Consider the following 15,096-nt stretch of genomic DNA (forward strand, 5'->3'; position numbering starts at 1 on the left):
CCTGACTTATGAAAAGGCACTGAAAAGCAGGGAGACTGCAGGGCTGTCGGCCAGAAGGCAACAACCAATGAAAGCCCAGGAGCCTAAACCAAGTGCTTTCTCCACCTTACCATCCGTTTTGGAGGAAGGCATGCTTAGAGTGCAGATGGGAGAACTATGCTCATGTTAGTGCAGGAGAAGGCAGAGGGGCAGGGAGAGACAGGGCGCATGTCCGAGCCCATGGCCCGAGAGCTCAGGGAGAGCGCATGTGTGAGCACTGAATCCCAGGGGCAGAGCTTGCCAGGGATGCTGAACTGGACCCCACACCTCAAGGGGGAAGGGGCGCTTCACTCTCCTCATGATGACAACACGGACCCTCGAAAAGGGAGGGGAGGAGGCTCAGGGCACGACCCCCAGAGAGAGGGGCGGCCATACCCCTTGATGGTAGACTCCACGCAGCTCTCTCGGTCCTACACACACACACACACACACACACACACACACACACACACACACCCCTCTGTGACACCAAGTTAGGCCTCCCGCCTCCTCCAGGAGTCAGGAGGAACCCTGCGGAGAAGCACCAAGCAGAGGGGACCAGAGGAGGTGGTCAGCCTGGAGGTGAGGACTTACAGGCTCTCAGATCCAGGCACAACCTCTTCAGACATACACTGAGGACAGCCCTGCTGCCCGGCAGGCTGCTGGATTAGGGAATAACTACGACATTTAATGAGAACTTACTTTAAACCTCAAAATGTGCACCAGACAAGGAAGGGCAACGCTCATTTTGTTACGTCCTGGAATGAGACTCTCCACTTGTGAACTAAAAATATGGTTTAAGCATTTGTTTCTCCATAGCCTCGATCTAAACTATTTGTCTTACAGTGGAGGTGACACAATTGATTCTTACCTCCAAAAAAGGAACGGGTGTAATTATATAATTAGAGCTATTCATTTTACAAAATGGATAAGGCCAAATTACAGAACATATTTTCACTTCCCAAATTCCCATTTAAAGGCTCAACTTCCTAGTACCTTATGAGTCTCTCTTCCTAGTGTTTGCTTTTTGCATTATTTTACAAGAAAATATCAACTGAACGGAGGTACAGCAGGTAAGCCTGACAGACGGATACAGGTGTGTGTTTTAAATACACTCTCGCCAGAAAACACGGCAATCACACAGGAAAACAGAACTGCATGCCACGTGAGGACTAATTAAGGAAAAGGAAACATGATAGGGAAGTGTCAAGGTCCTTGGAAATTCGCCAGGCACACGGGACATTTGAGGTCACAATAAATTACAAGGCAGGGAACACGGATGTTACAGTACAGGTTAGCTACTGACAGTGACAATCTGAACAAGCATTGTTCTAAGAAGTGAGTTATTTTCAGCGCTAAGCTGCCTTAATGTGGCCCTAGCAGCTGAAAACTCACCAGTCCGTTAGATGACAGCAAGTCGGAGGCGCTGACTCCGTCCCTCCCAACGTCCGGTGTGACTGGAGGAAGCGCGTGTTCTTCCTCTTCCCTAATTACCCCCGGAAGACTCACGCTGTCCTGCGTGTAGGACGTGAACAGGGGAAGCAGCAGCTCTGCAGCCCTGTGTGGGAGGCGAGCCTGCCCTGAGCTTCATCCCAACCCCACTCACTAATTCCCCCCAGGAGGTCCGTTTCCCATCCCTCCTCCTCCTCCCTGAGTCTCATCAAGGTATAGGGCTGGGAGCCGGCCTCTCTCAGCTCACTTCTGAGTTCCACATGATCGTAATCACAGCTACGATTCACACGCGTCCAGAAGACGTTCTCATTTTAAATTAACTGAATCTCTAAGGCCCCTGGTACTGACCCAAATTGCCATCACCTGCTTTACATTGTAATTAAGCCAACTGTTCTTAAAGACAAGACAAATAATATTTGCCAGCAACACTACTTTTCCCAATCACAGTGCTTTCAGGGCTGTGTTTTTCTGCCACTACTCACTGCGACTACATAATATTTTAATAATTCTAGGAATTATGCAACTATGCTGGAATGGGCTGGAAATGTAACCAAAATTCATAATAATATAAGAAAATATATTCTAAATAAATTTCATGAACTACAGCCAGATTGTGAGCTGTAGATAATATGAAAAGCAAACCATACAAGGGAGCCTCGAAGGTCAGTCCATTCCCTACCGTTTACACAGCAAACACATACTATACAGAAAACAGAGCAAACCAAAGACTTACACCAAATTTAATTCCAGATGGCGTCCCTCTGCTGTCACTAGGCACCTGGTCCAACTGGAATATCATCCTTAGCAGGGCACGATGAGGTGCAAATAAATTTGCTTCCCCTGAAGTACTAATGTGTTCCTGTGCCAAACACTCCTAAATAATTTTGAACTTTCCGTATCATTTCATTAAGGCAAATGGCTGAGAACCGACTGTCTTACAACGGAGCGTTTTTATGTTTTAGAAGAGTAAGTGAATATTCACAGCATTTGCACTAGGAAAGCTCCCATTTACAGAGAATGTGCTGAGAAAAAGGCGGGGAGAGGGAGGGCAGGGGAGGAGGAGGGAAGGAGGCAGAGGGAGGCAGAGAAAGGGAGAGAGAGCTAGGATTCGTGGTAGCTCACGTCGTTCATGCTCACGTGGCTCATTCGTAGTTTGTATTCTTTCTGGCAACTATTTTAAAACATTTTACCTATTAACAAATTAACAGTGACTGGAACAAAACTCTCGCTCAGCTCTTTCAAAGTTTGGTGGTGCCCAACCCTCCTCTCCCACTTCACCCCGTCCATGGTCAAGTCAATCTGATTCTTAACTGGCTTCTCTGTCCGCCCTTCTGAGCCCGTACCCCGAATCTAGACCACCACCATATCCTGGGGCATTAGCACAGCAGCCTCCTAATTGCCTCACCTCCCTCTAATTCCTCACCCACAGTGAAATGAAAATTGTCTGTCAAATATGCAGATCCGAGCACACCAGGCCCTAATGAGGGCCTCGTATCATTACCCATCGCTCAGGTTTGAATTCAAACTCTGTACCCTGACTGAGTGCCCCTTCCCAATCTGGGCTCATGCTGTCCTTACCCGCCACTGTCCTGGTCCTGTTCCCCGCTCCAAGCGCACTAAGCATCATCTCCCACCTGGACTCTCACTTTGCAGAGCAGGAACCCATGACTCCCTTCAGAGCTCAGGCTGAACAGAGTCCCAGACTGAGGATGGGCTAAAGGCTCCACCTATAGGATTCTAGCACAAGCCCTTCTTGCTCTGATCATTCAGTAGGTTTCCTGCCGCTGCTGTTTGCTCAACCAGAAAGACAGCTTCAATTTTTTTTTTTTTTTTTAATTGTCCAGGATGGCTTCAAACTCCTGGGCCCAAGCAATCCTCCTGCCTCACCCTCCCAAGTGGCTGGGATTCCAGGTCCTTGCCACCATGCCTACCTTCCCCACTCTATCTGTACTGATAAGCACTGCACCTGGGACATCACAGGGACCTAAGAAACAATTGTTGGATGATAAAATTTGTGAATGCACTCTTGTCCTCTGAACTTGATGTTTTCCATTCAACAGTGGAAAAACTCCAAAACGTTTAAGTGCTGGGGGGAGTGAGTTCTTAATCTCATTAAGCACCCTATGGCCAGTCCTGTGTCAAACAGTAACCTGTAATGCAAAGAAAAATAAACATATTTCAAGACACAACTTTTGCCAAAGGGAAGTGGACCAAGAGATGGAGGGAGGGGAGAAGGAAAAGGGAAGGGGATTTAAAAAAGAATTAAGATGCATTACGTACACATACTAACTCCCCATGATACATGTAAGCATTACGTACTGCAAACACGTACTCATAAAATAAAAAGCACACATTACTTAAATTCCAGTAACAACGTAAGAGCAACACAATTGAGAAAGTCTAGTCTTAAATGTCCCTGCCGAAGTGGGAAAAAACAGAAAGAAAACGCTGAAGTAAACTATATGCTGTAGACTCCAAGTGTTCCAGTATCTATCATGTGAATAGTTCTACCTGCCCCAATCCAGCTAGATCTAGTTTACGAAATCTCATTTAATGCAAATCACTGAATGAATACAAAACAAATAAATTTAGTTAGTCCAGAGTGTGTACCGATAAACAGGCGGAGCAGCAGCATACTAAGCTCAAACTTAGCCTGTTACCTTTCACAGTGCACTCTTCATACTTTTCAAAGCATTTTTCGCATTCGTTTGCTCTATGAGTCAAAAAAAAAAAAAAAAAAAAAGGTACATCAATCACCAATCTCCACTACTTCAGAGTTTGGAAAGCTGAAGTCCACAGAGGTTAAGCTCTTCGCTCAAGATCACAGCCAGTGGACGCAGAGACAAGAGGTCAGATCCTGGGGTCCTGCGCACCAAGAGGTGCTGCTGCTTTCTGTACACTAAGCTCTCTCAGCTGCATCACTACTACTGGGGAGACATAAGAGACCACAGGAACAGAGACCTTTTTCTCTTTCTCTCCTCTTTTCTGTTTCTCCAAGGCAGACTCTTAGTAGCAAGATCAGAGTAAAGGAAGGAGCCACAGTCAGCATAATAGAACAGAGAACATCTCCATTTCTGTTTCCTCTAAATATCACGACCTCTGCGTCTCTCTGAAAAACTGCCAATGCCCAACTTTCTTCTCAGAGGCTAAGCATCCAGCATCAGTGAGACAAGCCCGGCTCCCCGTCCTCACCTACTTACCCATTCCTTTTTGAGGCAGGGAAGGGGACTTCCCAAAGTGCTCAGTCTGCACTGGCTCAAGGGAAGGGCTATGCCTTGATACAGGAAAGTAAAATCAACACAAACCCTGCCCTCCCACACTATGTCTAGCCCTCTGGCAGAACTCATTCGCTCAAAATGTGCTTACCAGAAGAAGAAAGTTCAAAAAGAGTCTTAAAGGTATTATACTACAAAACACTTCACTGATTGCTCGACATTTAAAACAGGACATTTAAGCCGGGTGTGGTGTCGCACGCCTGTGATCCCAGCACTGGGAAGGCTGAGGCAGGAGGATCGCTGTGAGTTCGAGCCCAGCCTGGGCTACATAGTGAGTTCCAGGTCAGTCTCAACTACATAGTGAGACCCTGTCTCAAAAACAACAACAACAACAACAACAACAACAACAACAACAAATAAATAAATAAATAAATAAAAAAGAACATTTAATAAAAAAATATTACTGGAAGGAGTTCGTGGTATGGCTCGAAAACTAAAATGCAGATTCCCAGTGTAGAAGTCACAGTCCATATGTTACCTCCCAGGAAGGGACAACCAATGCATGCCAGGGACACAGACACATCTGCGCTCGGTGTCTCCCAGGCAGAGGGGAGCCAACTTCCTCCCAGAGCATGTGCTGCCACTTAGCACAAGCCTTGAAAAGGTTCACATGCAATCAGGACTTCTGGGTACTCCTCCAAAGCAGTGACTGAGCATGTCCACACATTTCTGTACAAGAGCTTTCACAGCTCATGCATATGGGAATAAAAGAGGAACAACCTGAACATCTAACCACAAAGAGCTGATTAGATAAACGATACTACGTCTTTGTGGTAGAACGCTAGAAGGACCCATCATCACATTTCAAATGAATACTTAAATAGAAGGAAACTGCCCATGGTTCCAAGCAGTAAAAGGTTACGATTCCTGTTCCAAATTATATGCACAGAAAAGGGATGAGATGCACTGAAATAACTTACGGATCTCTAGGTGGTGAGTTTGTTGAATGAAATTCTTACTTCCTTCTTGATTCCTACATATTCCTTCTTTTTATAACTAAAGTAAAAGTAATAAATGTAGTTTTTGAAAAAAAAAGTGGAAATCCTCTTCAAAAAAACCCACAAGCTTTTCCAGTAGTTTATAGTTGTAATATAAAAATATTTAATTTTGAGAATATATTACATAAAAATTTATCATTAAAAATTTTACATGTATAGTGCACTACACTTAGTTGAACAGTTTCATGGTATTATATAACCATCGCCCATCTATCTCCAGAACTTTTAAATACCTCAAATACTGCACAATTCCTTATTCTCTTCGGTTCCAATCCCCTAATAACTACTATTCTATCTTCTATCTCTATGCATGTGAATATTCTAGGTAACTAATTTAAGTGGAATCCTACAACTGTTGTCTTTTTGTGTCTGGTTTATTTCACTTAACATGTTGTCTTTCAGGTTCACTGGTGGTGGAACTACATCATAATTTTATCCCATTTGAAGCATGAATAATAATCCATTGTATGTATGTACCATATCTTGCTTCATGTTTTAAAGACGTTTAAATTATTGCCCAACTCTGATCAAAATGATCAGCTGCTCACATAAATCAAGATGCATATCACTGGAAGAATTAAAAACAAATGATACAAATTAAGGGAAAAAGCTATTTTACACAGGAAGTCAAACTCTTCACCTGCCTAAAAGCTACTCAGATAGTCACTATGAAGCTATTTTGGGGGATAGAAAAGAATAAAGTGCTATGCAAACAAGCAGTAGCCCCAAACTCAATTCCCCGAGGACTGAATGTATGTGTGTCATCCTGTAGCTGCAAAGGCTGACACAGATCACAATCACGGTTTCCTCCATGAGAGGGGGTCAACGAGATGGCCAAGAGGCACCAGAAAACTTTCTAGGCTGAAGGAGAGGTTCCAAATTCTGATGGGCACTAGTGGATTAGGTAAGGGCCTGCATTTGCCATCTGTCAAAACTCACTGACCTGTCCACTTAAGATGACAGGGCACTGTATGGAACTTACGCTTCACTGTTTAAAGAGAAAAGAAAAAGTGTGCCCGACCCCTCTCTGAAACAAGATGCAGCAGAGTGAATAAAAATTTCAGAAAAACAAAAGGGATTCTGCAGTTCAGCTGCTGATTGCTCACTGCCACTGACTGCCTCAGCGTGCATCCATGAGCCTCTGCTGTCCCCGCAGTTAACCCCGCACTCCCTCCTCTTCACTGCTCAGACACTGGCTTGCTAGGAAGGCTGCTTGCTGCACACACACAGCAGACAACTCCCGACACTGCCAGGGTTCCTGCCCTTGTTCCGAAAGCAGCTCAGCAGGTGTGAGCCTGAGGTGGAGCGGCTCTGCGTGGGAGGAGAGATGGGGTGCGCCCTGGCACACTGGGGCCTGGGAGTGTCTTCTAGTGATGCAATGCTGCATCTGAAAGTGTCACCCATCCTAAAGAGACAACAAGGTCTCTGGAAGGTCGTGAGGGAGCGTGATGCCAGAATGGGTGGTCTGAGGTTGGGTAAGGCGCTGCCCTGACTCCCCCACCAGGCTGGCTGCAAGCTCTCTGGGTACTGTGGCCTGAGCCTTGGCTAGAACCGTGTGGAAGTGAATGCTACCTCTTCTAACTAAGAGTGCTTATTTGTTACTCTCTGCTGTGCAGTTTGTCTTTATTAAATGTCAGGTTTAGGCCACACATCGTGGGAGGGCTAATGTCCCAGCCACAGCGAATTTCCTGCCAAACTATAAAGCACTCAGAAGTGTGCTTTTCCTTTTTTTTTTTTTTTTTTTTTGTAATCTACTATTTCATATTCTCCACATTATTTACATGTAGGACCCAGCGGCCTACAACAGCTTTCCAGGTGCTGAAGGGGCAGCATTAAGGAACACAAACTTCTTATCATCTTAAAAACAGTCTTGGAAACAAAACAGCCACACCTAAGCCAAATGGCAAATTAAAACATGATAGCTGGGGACTCAAATGCTTCCCTCGATTTAATGCTATGTTGTTAAAAAAAAAAAAAGTACAACAGGGATTTTTGACAAGCTTGCAACGTGGACACCACGATTTCAGTTAACAGCAACCTGCAGCATGCTGCTCCCACAGCACATATGCTTGCGCTGGAGTAACCGCACCGAAAAGCTCCCAACCAACCTCCTCTTCGGGCCACTCGTGAAACAAGCTACCTTTCCCCTCACATTCGTGGAAGACTGTAATCACACAGCTGACTCCTGCGCTGCTCATTCTTGCCTCATCTTGCTCCCTAGAAAAAGTCTCATTAACTTTCCAACAGATGCTCTGTTTTCCAGTCATTTAATTCCAGCTAAATGTCTTGAAGTCTCTTGGCTTCATTTTTCAAGTCACCTTTTGTAACTTCTCCCTGGAGAGTCCCACTCTTTTAATTCCCACCCAACCCGTCTCTGTGCAGACAGGAGGGACTGCTCAGACCCAGGGGGTGATGCGGGGCTGGGGGTAGAGGTTTGTGGGCTGCACCTCCTGCCCTTTGGGCCCCAGGATAAGGACCTGCACACACCTCCACCCGCAAAGGTGGGGGCAGTGATAACCGACCACGCTGGAGAGAAGACTGCAGATTCCTCCCAGAGGAGAGCCTTCCATACCGAGGCCCCTTTCAGAACCAAGCGTCACAGTCACAGAAAGCCTTGCCAGACTCTTATGAAAATATCATTAAAAATCCCATACCAGCAAGGATCTTTGAGCTAATGTGTCCCTTACCTAGAAGCCAAGCTGCTCAAGCTGTCCCTAACGAGCCCAAGCTATTTTCTGAATCAGCTGCTTTTATATAGCTCTGTATCTACAGGAAGCAGTACCCCCTTTGCTCTACAAGTGGTTAAGTCCCTGGATGGGCTCTAAAAACATGTTTGGTACAAAGAAGTAATCAAAGTTGCATAACCCCAGGTGACTGAGATAATTCCTACCTGTTGTCTTTGTCACTCTAAGCTCATCGGTTCTCACAGTATCATGAATGGTAGCTGGTTGTTGCACTGAGAACTGAATGACTCCAAAGCCATGGAAACAGCCAAACAAGAGAACAAAAACAAGACTTGGGTCTGCACGGCCTGATGTGGAGCCTGCTTGTTTACCTATCTTGTCACCCTGCCTCCATCTCTGTGGACCAGTGCTACTCACTTGGGTGACAAGAGTGCGTGGGAAGGAGACACCGGGGCTCCAACATCCTGAGGAGAAGAGCTCTGTCCAAACACCTTGCCGCTTCTTCGCCAGCCCACACACTTACTGTTCAGCTGCAGTCACTGAGCACGGCAGCACGGGTTATAATAAGCCGTGCTACCCGATCAGGCCCTCTGCTCGGTGCTGCCATGATCACAAAGGCGCTGAAGGTGTTTTCTTCACCAGGTTCTGAGCAGTGTGAGGGCAAGGGCTGTGTCACACAGTGACACTTCCTGCTCTGTTCAAAGGTCTCCACCTCGCTGACACTGACTCTAGAACCTCCCACGAAGAGAAGTAAAATTAGTGATGGAAAACGAGTGTCACAAAGGGGTACATAAGCCGTCTCTGAGGGAGGCCACTGAAGGTATTTATTTGTCATTCTTCCTCACATCCTCATGAACTGTAGTTTCCTGGGCCCACCATAGGTCTAAAGCAGAAAATTAAAAAGCAAGAAGTCCATGTGTATTGGCTATTTTTACTGCATTTTCGTCATTATGACTGAAGGGGTTAGGTGGGCACATGGGCAGGAAGAACAGAAAACTGATTGTGCGCTGGTTAGTAGCACAGTGATGAGAGCAGATACATGACCTAAAATTAAAAACAAAACACAAACAACAAACAACCATGATACATCTACTGTCTCAGGGGCGCATGAGAACAACAGTCACACAGGGCTCACAGCTGGTCAACTTAGTTCCCCCGGCTGGTGTCAAACTCTTCAGTGAGGGTTCTGAGAGTATCTGCCAGGGGATTTTCTTAATTGCCCAGCACAAGACAGACATCAACAGGCCTCAAAAAATGTCACATTATGATTTACATCCTATATTTAAGAAGGTAGAGAAATACACAACATAGGTCAGATGCTCAACGCTAGTTTTCATATGAAAAAGAAAATTCAATGATTTGTACTTAAAAGAACAAGCTCTGGTTCTAAAGAAAATTATGCCTTTTTAAGAAAATTATGCCTATTTTAAGAAAATATGCTTTGTTTATATCTAGATAATGCTGCAGAAAATAGGGTTTTATTTCAGCTGCATAGAGAATAGAGCCACAAGTGCTCAAAAATACTCGATTTATTTATCTTTTAAAAACATGTAGATGTGCTCAAGTTATTCTAGTCTGTTATACCAGAAGTTTAACAACTTTTATTTAACTAAAACAGGTCACTGAAGGAATGACTGTCTATCCGGTCTCTCCTCCTGTCACTCGAATGCAACCTGCCCCTCATTCCAAATTAGAAAAAACTGAAAGGGTTACCAAATCACGTTGCACTAATGTAAAACTGTGTGACTGTCACATATACCAAAAGCTACAGAGCTATACATGATATTACACTGTACACTTCAAAATGGCTTTTAAAGAATTCATTGTTACTAGAAAGAGGTGTAAACACTATCTTGATGTACAAAGGACATGCTTGGAAAGAAGTATTCTGACAAAGTAGTATTTAGGCTGATCATCAAACCACCAAAAGATGAACGAATGAGTCAAACAACCAACCAACCACCCACCCACAAGAATGTGTCTCTGTGGCTCTCAAAACAAAGGGCTCACCTAAACGATCTACAGAGAAGGACTCTAAATGTAGATGTATGTCCAAAGACACTTGGGACACACAGCAGGCAAATAAACACCAATTAGACCCATGAGGTCACAGTGTCCTTGACTAAATACGGACTGCAAGAATGGTGTGACCCCACTTTCTATGCATGAATTTGAAACTGAAATAGGCACCAAAGTATGCCAGGCATACAACCCAAGGCAGTCAGAGAAAGCACATTGCCCACTTTTTACACAGTTGTTCATTGAAACTTTATACTGCAAAACCAAACAAGGAGCCTGTGTTTAAACAATAGGGTGACATAGAGCACAGGGAGGAGGCATGGCATGCTTGTGTCCTCAGATATCACGCTGCCCTATAAAATCATACTTAAATACTTCTCTGGGGGGGGTGCTGAGCTATGGTCCCAGACTCACACTCAAATATTTTTATATGATCTGGGGAAATGCTTCTGTGTTCCATGAAACATACATTGCACACACACATACACACACAGAGATACACACGAACATCTCAATTATGTTAAAAAAAAATAATAGAGCAGGAGATACCCAAATTGCTAGAGTTCTCTTACCAGAGTAGAGTTAAAGGTATCCCCCACCATTTTCTTTAGTTCTTAACAAACTTTAATCAATTAGCACGCTACCTTTATGATTAGGAAAAACACATACTATGAAATTTACTTTATTAAATGAACAGAAAATAGGATGAAAAGAGGAAAACACTTAGAAACTTAACTGAGGATTTAATTTCTGCCTTTAAGCGATGTGAAAAGTGGGCCACGCAAGGACACTTGGGTGACTCAAGGCCAGCTCTGCCTGGGGACACCTTCGGCAGCTCAGTGGCCTGGGCGGGGCCCCTTCCCAGGAGGGGCCACGCCATGTATTGCCTTAGCCCCTTTTTATTGCTATACATCCTGGGCTAATGGAAAACTTTTATTTGTTGGTTTTTGGAGGACAGAGAGTTCACTGCTCTACTCAACCCACAGGAAAAACATTCATTGGCCTCATTTTCCCGGGCTTTCCCCTCTCTCTCTCTCTCTCTCTCTCTCTCTCTCTTTTTCATTTTGTGTCATTAGTAGAAGATTCTCTTATCTACTTGAATCAAATTCTCTTTTCTTATCTAATTGAAAGCCCAATTCCAGGTTTCCTAAATGAGAAAGGGGCTTTCCTAAATTAGAAAGAGTAGACTGAGGAAACACTTAAATACCACACATCTCACTCTAGTAATTGTACAGATTCATATGCAAAACTCTTCAATCACTGGTTAAATACAGCACCTCAGGTTTGGAACGGTCACATGAGACCCTTCCAAATTCAGTGCTCATTCAGAGCTGTCTGAACTAGCTGGAGTTATCATGGGAGGTCAGAAGAGTGGGTTACCTGGCATTACACAGAGAGCATCTTTCTTTGTTAAGTGAGCACAACTGTCTTCTAAAGTCTTCATAGCAATGTTCTTTGTAACACTTTACATGATATTAAAGTACTGTAACTTTCAAAAAAGTCCCCTAATTTTTTTTATATAATTTGTTAGACTTGGCTTTTAAGGAACTCAGGGACTTTGTACCGAATTTAGTTTTAAAGAGATAACAACAGTCCTTTGAACACAAAGGGATCAAATGGACATTTGGAGATACTTTAAAAGAAATGAATTAAAAAATATCTCAGCATTACTCTTTCCTTAGCAATCTGTACTGTTGTAATGATAAATACTGACTTCTAAGTAATTTTATTGTGAGTTATCAGTTGTTACGTATTTTCTTCCCCCGACGAAAGGCTATGCCAACTTTATTAACATAAGGTATGGTTCTGATTTAATTATTTGCATAATTCAGCTCTTCTTACATGAACTTCCTGGTTACAATGTCCCTTTCCTGGGAGCCATTTTATAATGTTTGTGCATCATTAAGTCTTTAACCCATTCCTGCTGGCTTGAACACCAGTGATACATGACTGACCGTCCCATTGGGCAGTTTACACCACTGGATGGAACTGTCCCTTGCCACCCAATGGGACAATCATTCATGTGCCACCAGTGCTTCAGAGACACATGAATTATCGCCCTGCTGTGAATGTGTTAAAGTTCAAGATACTAACTGAGCGGTGGTGCACACCTGGAATTCCAACGTTTGCGAGGCTGAGTCAGGAGGATCACCACAGGTTCAAGGACAGCCTGGGCTAAACAGTGAGACCCTGTCTCCAAAAAATAGAAAATAAAAAAAAGAAAAGAAATAAAAATAAAGTTCAAGCCAGGCATGGTGGTGCATGCCTATAATCCCAGAAGTCTGAGGGCCGAGGCAGGAGAACTGCCATGAGTTTGAGGCCAGCCTGGACTACATAGTGAGTTCAAGGCCAGGCTGAACTACATAGGGAGACTCTGTCTCAAAACAAATAAACAAACAAACAAACAAACAAACAAAAAAATAAAGTCCAGGATATGACAACTAAGATTAAATTCAGACCTAAACAGAATCTTAAAAGCTGGAACATATTCCGAAGTCTGTAAGATTCCTGGGCAAATGGCAGGGCATAAGCTCGATCACAGGAGGCAGACAGGTGAAGGGCCAAGGTGAGCATGAGCCTGAGCTTCAGCTCTGCCGTACACTGCCTGTGCTGTGGGCAAATGATCGACCTTACCCAGGCCTCAGCAGCTCGCTCTTCCCTCAGATCTAACACACGCTAAGTTATCAGGAGCATACAGTGGGAGCTCACCCAGTGAAAGGAAGCCATTCACACTTTACTTCCTCAAGCTGTAAAAATGGACAAGCGGTCAATTTTAGGTATAATTATCATAAAGCACTTTCTGCATCCGTGGGTTCCTACCAACATTATTTTCATTTCTTCCATAATAGATATATTCTCATTCTTTGCTATGCTGCTTATGCTTAATATTATAAAGCAGTCATACCAATCCATGTAACTTTTTTTTTTCATTCAACCCTATCCCCAACTTGTGAAATTACTGGCACAACTACACAAAAGAAGTAACAATAGGCTTTTAGAACAGGTACTCAGTAATATTTGGTTTTCTTCCTTGATTAGTCTATAAAATGACGGAGAAATCCATATGCAGTAGACAGTGCTGGCAAAGAACAGCAGGAGGCTCTGGACGTGGGTACCAGGCTTCTCTGTGGCCGTCCACACCAGGCTGGGAGCTCTGAGCTATTTATGCGCAGTCCCCTTCCACGGCCACATACACACAGCTTATTTCACTTTTAGCAGAATCCTGCACAGAGCAGGGTTCCCACTCTAAAAGTTCTGTCCACATTCTGTAAGGAAATCCTCAAGCTGATATTTACACTCATAGGAAATCATCTGAAAGATATTTAAAATGATTTTGCTCTCCTTTTGTTCTTGACAAGCCAGGGACTTAAAAGCTAATGAGGTGTTTTATTTTTGATTTTGCATTTCTTAATCACCTCCGAAGCATGTGAACCAGAGGCTGCGTTGCCTTTGTACTCCCCACGGTCCGCCTGGCACCCTAGGATTTGCAAATTACTGATATATGAATCATCGCTGACTACAGAGAGACCAACGCACCTGTCTGCTGGGTGGCTGGACTACATGTGCCCATCTGTCCTGGACTCCCTCCCCTAAGAAAACTCTTAGTGAAATAAAAACATTTTACCCCAATTGCTCTGAAGCACAGTAAATGGAAACGATACAATCTGCAAAGGCAGATCTAAGTTAAACTTCCGAAAACATGCAGCTCCTATCTGCAGATCCTGTCCTCCCTTGGCCTGAGAACGCAATCGCCTCCCACCGGAGGCCCTGAGAAAACGCGGTCTCCGCGGGCAAAGCGCAGGGTACCAATGCCCCCCGCAGGAGAGCCTGCAGCACTCCAATGGCAACGATGCCAAGGAGAAAACGTGAAACACCAACCCCAACTGTGCGCCCCTTCTTTAGTGATCCAACAGGGTGGGGGATCCCCAAGTACAGATACCCAGTAGCTGACTTAACCTGACACGTTTGGGATATCCCTAGTCCTTAACTAGACTACAAAAAAAAAAAAAAAAGAAAAAAAAATTTAAAAATTAGAAGTACCAGGGACATCAACTTGGAGACATTCTACGACATCCCCCCATCACTACCCAGCACTTAGACTACTAGAAACTACACGTTAGTTATGGACCTGAGATTTACATAATCACAAATTACATAATATTCCTCCTATGCACTACAACCCTTCTGTAGGTGAAGTTCCACACCACCCAGTTTTTCATCATTTTCTAGAGAGAGCTGGAAAAGTCTCCTGAATCACTGAGAGGCGAAGAGGGAATGGGGTGTTGGAAAAGTGATCCCTGACAAGCTGCAGACCCCATCGACTGCTCCAGGATGGAAGGGGGGTGGTGGCAGGTGACTCCCCGCTGCCCATCTCCTGGAGCCCGGCTGAGGCCGAGGCAGGGCGAGCAGAAGCCGGCTACAGGGCCGAGGTGCGGGTGGGCACGGGGCACCCGGGCTTACCTGCTCCCCGAAGTCGATGGCTATGTTGGTGATGCCCAGGGGCACCAGGAACCGGATCAGGGGCCAGTAGTGCGTGAGCGCCGGGAATTTCACCATAGTCCTCGCCGTGGGCTGACCCCACACACATCTGCCGCCGCGAGGGGACTCGGCGAGGAGGCGAGGGGCGAGCGGGGGCGCGGGCGGCGGAGG

The 15,096-nt window shown here is 44.8% G+C and overlaps 1 protein-coding gene across 1 annotated transcript in view; it reads right to left on the bottom strand.

Annotated features, from left to right (window-relative positions):
- The window catches only part of Ankh (ANKH inorganic pyrophosphate transport regulator), a 133,148-nt gene extending 118,058 nt beyond the window's left edge, over positions 1 to 15,090 (bottom strand). Inside the window, exon 1 of the mRNA XM_010631522.3 lies at positions 14,908 to 15,090. Within this exon, the coding sequence (XP_010629824.1) occupies positions 14,908 to 15,003 (96 nt within the window). The 5' untranslated portion in view covers positions 15,004 to 15,090. The remainder of the gene's footprint in view (positions 1 to 14,907) is intronic.
- Between the last annotated feature and the right edge of the window lie 6 nt (positions 15,091 to 15,096).

The sequence above is a fragment of the Fukomys damarensis genome, unplaced genomic scaffold (genome assembly GCF_012274545.1).
Source record: "Fukomys damarensis isolate Sample0158 unplaced genomic scaffold, DMR_v1.0_HiC HiC_scaffold_1, whole genome shotgun sequence".
Classification (NCBI taxonomy): domain Eukaryota; kingdom Metazoa; phylum Chordata; class Mammalia; order Rodentia; family Bathyergidae; genus Fukomys; species Fukomys damarensis.